Raw genomic sequence first — 7699 nt, forward strand, 5'->3', positions numbered from 1 at the left:
GAAATGCTTTTTTAAGGAATTACGTAGGTTTATCAACAACTATTGATCCTATTTTCAAGTTTACTTACAATTTGCAAATTATACCTTTGTTACAAGTTCAGTCTCATACTCGTTTTAATGGCCTACTTATCTACTTTTGCGATGTTGTCACACGTAAAACACGATCTTTTTAAGAAGCGCAAATGTCATGCAGAGTATGCAACATGCATACACCATCCCAAGACCACAGGTGTTTCAAGTTGAAAAAGTACTTAAACTTAAGTACAAACTTCAAAATATGACATTTCAAAAAATGACATTGCCACAAAATTTTAAATATGAAATCGATGCATTTTATTATTCGTGTAATCTTTCATTCGAATAAAAAATAGTGTTCGATACGAGGGCGAAAATTTTTTTTTCGAACTCCTGACGGATTGACACCCTCGACTTCGTCTCGGGTCTCAAACGCCGTCGTCGTTCGAAAAATGACATTTTTCGCCCTTGTATCGAAAACTACTATTGTGTGCAAATAAACAATTCAAATGCAGTCTGATTAAGTTTTCCATCAAAAACTGATAATCTGTCATTCCATTTTATATAATTGTTTTGTAAAAAACTGGATGATGGCTTGTAAAACCGAGACAAGCTGGGGCAATGCGAAATTTGAGTTTAGTCGACCGGAAACTCTCGAATTTATAAATTTAAACGGAAATTAGCCATGAAACCAAGAATTAAAAAAAAAAAATCTCCATACTGCAAAATCGTAATGTCAACGTCAAATTGCGACAGTTCTTTGACAGTTAATCTAACTGACTGCTGAATGTTTTCTTTTCAAGTGTGAGTTTCAATTTAAATTTCAACTCCATTCAATTAGACGCCCCTTGAAATATTCTTATATTTTCCTTTATTGGAGTTTTTTGAAAAATTTGGCAATTTTTTGGATTTAAGGCGACTTCCAAGGTTCTTCCTCAAGGCAACCTTTGAAGCCAAACTTGAACTTTTAGGTGTCCAAACTCTAAACCTCCATAAGGGTCGAGAGTTTATCGCTGGCCAGTAAACCGGGTTTACATGAATTAGTAATTCATAAAATTGATTGCAAAAAAGTCATCTTCGAGTTCTTCCAAGGCCCGCAACAGCTGAATTTTTAAATTCAAGCGCCATTTTTGCCCAGGAAACATTCAAGTGGATTCAGTTCGGCTTCCGCCCCATACGAAAACCGGAACTATCTGCAAGAAAATTTGGCAATTTCCTTCGGATTCACAGCCTGGACAATTGAAAATCGCCGAAACAAACGCAGTCAGTAGTTTACATGTCGGCGGCTGCAAATGCGCACAGCAAGATAACCAGCAGAAACCCTTGAACTGTCGGCTGCTACGAATGCACCGGCTTTTTCCGACAAAATTACGAGAAATCTGGCTGACTGGCTCGTCGTTCAACAAGTTGTAGAGGCGGTGAAATTTCGATCGCAAATCCAGAGGTGAACGTTTCCTGATAATGGCCGGAACATTGACGAAACTGTGCAGGAGCTCCGGTCAGCTGTTGAGGGCGGAGACACAGCGACGGACTTGTAAGTAATTTAACTGGTTTCAATGGTTTTTTTTCGTTTGGTTCATTTGCATTTAGCTCCAGTGTAAACACCGGTTCTTGACCTGAAACAGGGACAAACTCCGGACCACTTTTAAAGTTGGTGAAAAGTCCGTTGGATTTTTCAAAAAACTGCTTATAAGGTTCTGTGCGCACCTTTAGGGGGGCTTTGGTTGGCTGGGTTTACATCGCTTTCCTTGCAAAGGAAATTGGAAAAATCGCTACTCACTTCAGCATAAAAACCCGGTGATTTTTGCGCGTTAAAAAATACGTTCTAATCCAGACCAGTGGGGTAAACAGTGTGCTTTTATTACATAATTTGTTGCATTCGAGTTTGCACTTATTATCAGTATTTGCTTTCAACTTTAGTATTTTTCGAAAACATCTTGTTTACTTTGCTATTACGGAGATAAATCCATGTATTTTATAAGCAATTGTTGGGATTATTAGATAATTGTTCTCTGGCCTTTAAGCTAGTTTTGAAACATTCACCTTTTGAAGTATTTAATGAGCTTAAAAAAATATTTAATTGCTTGGGAAAACACTTTTAAAGGCATTTTAAAAATGTTGAGAGTCTTAGAAGGTTTTACTTTATCATTTACTTAAGTAGAGTTTCTGTAGAGTGTGTTGTATGTTATTTTTAATTAATTTTAGTTCTCGCTTGTTGAACACCTTGGGAGTGTTCGAATAATCAATCATAATAGATTAACTTTCAATTTACCGGATAAATTCCACTTCCACACTCACGACGGCAATAAATGAAAAGTGCAAAATAACTACAATTATACAGAGTGTTGCTAAAATGCCTGGAAATGAACATACAAATACTGGTTTGACTAGTGCAGAATTTTCTCCGGAGCTTCGCTGTTTAAACGTGCTCAAGTTCTACACCACTGGAATTATCTGGTGGTACGTTGATCAGTTGGATTAAAAAATTAATTTCCTACAAAAAAGTACGCTTGAAAAAATTCACCAAGTCGAATGGTTTTTGAGAAATTCGCTTTATTAGGCTTTCGCTTAAATCACACCAAAGTTACGAGAAAACGCACAAAACGTGTGAAAATTACAGCTAAAAATCAATATTAAAATATAAAGTTCATGAAATTCGAGCAACTTATTTGGATTTTTGCACGTTTGTCCATACCTTTAAGTGACACTTTGTATACGGTAGACAAAAGTCTAAATAAATGGATTAAAATACATCAAACGCGGGTTTTACCGAAAGCGTTTTGTGAGCAAACTATCGATTTTACATAAAACTGAATTTTTTTTGCACATTTACGGAGAAAGTCTTAGGGTAAAATTGCTTCAGAAACTGTTAGCTAATTAAAGAAAATACGGTTGCTTTCTGATAATTGAAACCAGAGTAAATGACGATTGAATAGAATTGCAGGCGAATCTTCTATACAGAATGTTCATTCTTTATCGGCAAATTCTACAATGAAATGAAATGTATGTTGAAACTACTACTGGGCGGAAATATTTCAAAATTTTCCCAGTGCGTACCTGAACGAAAATTCAAAAAAATCATTTTTATAAATAATATATGGTAGCCATCGATGTTAACATCGAAAGGTAATATCGATGTTACGGAAACATCGAAGGCAGAACATCGATGTTTSACAACATCGATGTTCTGATAGTTTGCCGTTGCATACAAATTTCAAATTGATTAACTTAAACTTAAATAATTTYATTTTACTACTACTRTGACATTAAATAATCGACTAAATTTATTCAATTTRYAGTTGCCACATTTTTCGGTCAATTGAYTGCAAAAAGAGGGTYKTTTCGGGTACAGCTGGAAATAGGCCCCTACGGCGCRGTATCGTTTGCATCRGCACTATCAAAGAGTTCRYAAAAAATGTTTCTATCTAGTACCATCATCAAATGTCCGATGTTTTCATTTCAGGATCTAACATCGATGTTTTATCGATGTCCCAAATTTCCAACATCGATGGTAAAAATAGCGAACATCGAACGAATTACATCGATGTTTGCGAAACATAGTTTTTCTTCCATCGCTAATCCAAACTAAGCAAGCGTTTTTATGGAAAAATCCTCGTATCTGTTGTAAAATGTTGAAGACCCCATTCGGCTGTCAGCATCTCATAAGTTGGAAAAAATATTTTCCAGTCTAGACCCGCACTATCGAATTTATCGGGTTTTCGAAAGGGCAATATCCTGTCCTGCTTGAAATTCTCGACGACGAATGTTCGCTTAAACGCAGAGTGGGACTTCGAAAAATCAGCTTTTTAAACACTGTTACGGATGCACAATTTTTCTCGGTTTGCTCGATTGCTTCGTTTGGAATAAATCTCCAAACAAAATTTCTTCGTGTGCCTGAAACTAACGAAATCAAATCGAATGAAAATTATTGCCGATGCACTCAAGTAGCGCCTTAATATTCAACAAAATTTGCTTCGCAAGTCACATAAGCGGGTTCACCGCTCTTCGAGCAAAGGTAAAGAAACGATCCCGAGAGCGTCAACCAGCCAAGTTGGCTGAAGGGACTGGTTTGAATTATTTAAAATGCCCCAGCAGGTAAAAAACAGAGTTAATTTTAAAACAGAGCTGGAATAAGGCACGCCATACTGTAGACGTTTTTGCACTAGACTCCAGCGGGAAGAGGCTGGTGGTCAAGAACCCAGTGGTGGAAATGGACGGCGACGAAATGACCAGGATCATCTGGGAGAAAATCAAGGAGTCCCTCATTCTCCCCTACTTGAAACTCGAGTGCCTCTACTACGACCTCGGGTTGCCCTACAGGTACTTGTAGAGCCTCCCCATTCAAGCCCAGTAGGCGCAGTTTTTGTTTAGGGACCAGACAAACGACCAAGTGACCATCGACGCGGCCCATGCCATCCTCAAGCACAATGTGGGAATCAAATGCGCCACCATCACACCGGATGAGGCCCGAGTCAAAGGTACCATCCGAGCACCAACACTTTGCGTGGCTGATTGAGCGATTTGCAGAATTCAGCTTGAAGAAGATGTGGCTGTCGCCTAACGGCACCATAAGGAACATCCTAGGCGGCACGGTGTTTAGGGAGCCGATTCTGTGCAAGAACATCCCCAGGCTGGTTCCCGGATGGACGCAACCGATCTGCATTGGGCGTCACGCCCATGGCGACCAGTACAAGGCCCAGGATCTCATCATAGACAAGCCTGGAAAAGTAGCTGGGTTTCCATCGCTTCTACTGTAGTTTCATGCAGGTGTTCTTCAGGTGGAGATGGTCTACACTCCGGACAGTGGGGAGAAGGTCACAGTGGAGTTGTACCGCTACAAAGGGCCGGGAGTGGCCTTGGCAATGTACAACACCGATGAGAGCATCCGGGGGTTTGCTGAAAGCTCCCTACAAATTGCGCTGGCCAAGGGCTGGCCCTTGTATTTGAGCACGAAAAACACCATTCTGAAGAAGTACGACGGGAGGTTTAAGGACATATTCCAGGAAATCTACGAGGCGTGAGTTTGCACCCCCAACTAGCCAATGGTTGAGTTGAGGTTCGCACTGACTTGAAAACTTCCAGGAAATACAAGTCGCAATTTGAGGCCAAGAAAATTTGGTATGAGCATCGGCTTATCGACGACCAGGTGGCGCAGGCCCTCAAGTCCTCAGGTACCTCGCCCTCCACCTCTAACTCAATGCGAAATACTCCTCAAACTCCCTGTTGCAGGCGGGTTTGTTTGGGCGTGTAAAAACTACGACGGCGACGTCCAGTCGGACATAGTGGCTCAGGGATACGGTTCCCTAGGGATGATGTCCTCAGTGCTGATGTGTCCCGATGGGAAAACCATCGAGTCCGAAGCAGCCCATGGAACAGTCACTCGCCATTACAGGTATGGTCTAAACAGTCGAACCACTCCAAAGGTGATTGGTGTGCGACTTTAGGCAGCACCAGCTAGGGAAGCCCACGTCCACCAATCCGATTGCGTCGATCTTCGCGTGGACCAGGGGAATCGAGCACAGAGGCAAACTGGATGGCACTCCAGATGTGATCAAGTTTGCCCAAAATCTGGAAAAGGCCTGCGTAAACACGGTGGAGTCGGGCAAGTATACGAAGGATTTAGCAGCGTCCATAGCAGGCGGATTCGATAAGGTCAAGGACGACATGTACCTCAATACTCAAGACTTTCTGGATGCCATTGCTGAGGAACTGAAGCGGACAGTTTAGAGTGCACTGTTAGTGGAGTCTGAAGGAGAGAAAGCCAAGAAAGATGCTAACTAATGGATCATTGAGTGATGGAGTTTTCTTACAGTTCTTTTAATGTTGGATAATAAAACGCTATTTTTCTAGACTATGGTTTTTTGGCCTCATTCATGTCTTTCCTTCTCGGCTGATTCGAAATCCGCCTGGGCTCTATGAATTAGTCGGTTCTTTAGCACAGACTTAAATGAAGAGTTTTTAGAAAAACTATCGCTGAAACATAATATTTTTGCTTGTTTTTGACCCTTAGTGTTCAAATTATTCCATTAACGAACTAATGAATACTGTTGAGTTTTCCATTGCCCTTTATAGTCCTCAGAAACGTTTATCTCCAATTCTTTTATAAGAGCCGCTTCAGTTGATGATGGTTTCTAAAATACGAAACGTTGGAATTCTTTTTGATACACACCATCTTGTAGAATTTGAAATATGTTTGGCTTTTTGATATGATTTCAAATAACTTCAATAATGAATAAAAGCGAAAATCCGAAAAATCACTTGTTTCTAAGTACGCTATCTCGAAAATTATACAAAATACTCGTTTTTTGAAAACGCCATATATGTGGCCCCTTGATTGCGCAACTTTTCCTAATTTAACAGACTTTGTGTCTCTGACGTAGGCCTGGGTAACACTGTGTTGAGTTGCGCTATTGAGTTGCTTCCGCTCTCTGAGTTAACGAGTTATAACTCATCGGTTATTGAGTTATAAGTCCTTAATTAAAGCAAACCCGAGAGAATTTGCACATGCTAAAAAAAGGTCATCAACATTTTTTCTGCGTAACTTTGTTCAATCAACTAAAAAAAAGTCATCTAGATTCTCCCAGCAACAGAAATGAGTCCAAAGAAAGTCGACCAGTTTTCTTGTAAAATCGATCTTAATTTTGCGCATAAAAGATTCAGTTTGCCAGTATTTTACAGTAAAACTTTAGCAAAAACCCGGTGACAGAGTTGTTTAGAAAAAAATAAATTTAAAAGTGAAGAAACCACAGTTTTCAATAGTTTTCCAAATAAATGATTATAAACTTTCGCTTTTTCAGTTCGGGGAAATATTTTTGGAAAAAGACCCATAATTATTATTAGGGTTTTGTTCACAATTCGAACCAGCAAAAAGCTTTCCAAACATTTTTGCATAGCGGTTAAGGAGACGTGTTCCAATAAAATTTAACTTGCAATTTTTTACATAAAATTCCTGAACATTGTCAGTATTTTAACTAAATAATAATGCGATTTTTGCGTAGAAAGAATTGCTTAATAGAAACTTTGTTCAGACAATTTAAAGAAACTAAATATTTTCCGATAATTTTTTGTAAACTTTTGCTCTGGCCCTTTTTCAAGATAATTTTAATTACTTTCGGTAAAAACCTGAATAAAATTATTTGGTTTTTGTGCCAAATTCGAAGGTGAAAAGGGTTTCTAAAGTTCCTTGCAAACCGATGAATGAGGCGAATTTTCTGGCAAAAATAATTTTGTAATTTTTGGCTGAAAACACATTGTTATTGTCAAAAAAGAAGAAAATCTCAGAAAAGACTGTTTTTTGCGTTTTCGATTAAAAACTTTTACTTGTGATCGGTTTTGGCGAAAAAAAAAAAAGTTTTAGTCTCAAATCAAAGTCAAATGTCTACAAAGTTGTGAATTTTTCTTGTAATTTTTCACATGAAAGACCTTCAGATCGTGAGTATTTTTCAGTGAAACTCTACAAAATGGTGTGTTTTTCAGTAGAAAGCAAAGCAAAAAAATTCAGTAAAACCTTAAAAACCACAGTTTTTTTTAACAAACTCGATAGACTAAAAATGTTTGAATTCAAGAAGTTTTATATTTGCGTGTTTTTTTATGAGTTGCAAAATCCACTTGAACATGACGCTGCTTTTTTCGAAGTTTCTCAAGAACCATTCGAGCCACAGAATTCGTTTTGGCATCGTTGGAT

The 7699-nt window shown here is 38.7% G+C and overlaps 1 protein-coding gene and 1 long non-coding RNA gene across 2 annotated transcripts in view; one reads left to right on the top strand and one right to left on the bottom strand.

Annotated features, from left to right (window-relative positions):
* Positions 1 to 1311: 1311 nt before the first annotated feature.
* On the top strand, positions 1312 to 5866 carry LOC109539869 (isocitrate dehydrogenase [NADP]). Its single transcript, XM_019907929.2, has 8 exons — positions 1312 to 1549; positions 4182 to 4335; positions 4387 to 4493; positions 4543 to 4742; positions 4794 to 5032; positions 5098 to 5186; positions 5245 to 5407; positions 5460 to 5866. The coding sequence occupies exons 1-8, from the start codon at positions 1477 to 1479 to the stop codon at positions 5740 to 5742; spliced, it is 1308 nt and encodes a 435-aa protein (XP_019763488.1). The 5' UTR covers positions 1312 to 1476; the 3' UTR covers positions 5743 to 5866.
* Positions 3493 to 7699, bottom strand: part of LOC125503835 — a 10987-nt gene continuing 6780 nt past the window's right edge. Inside the window, exon 3 of the long non-coding RNA XR_007281099.1 lies at positions 3493 to 3915. This is a non-coding gene — a long non-coding RNA (uncharacterized LOC125503835). The remainder of the gene's footprint in view (positions 3916 to 7699) is intronic.

This window comes from Dendroctonus ponderosae, unplaced genomic scaffold, assembly GCF_020466585.1.
Source record: "Dendroctonus ponderosae isolate FM_Combo_2020 unplaced genomic scaffold, Dpon_F_20191213v2 Dpon_F_20191213_3, whole genome shotgun sequence".
NCBI classification, from domain to species: Eukaryota; Metazoa; Arthropoda; class Insecta; order Coleoptera; family Curculionidae; genus Dendroctonus; species Dendroctonus ponderosae.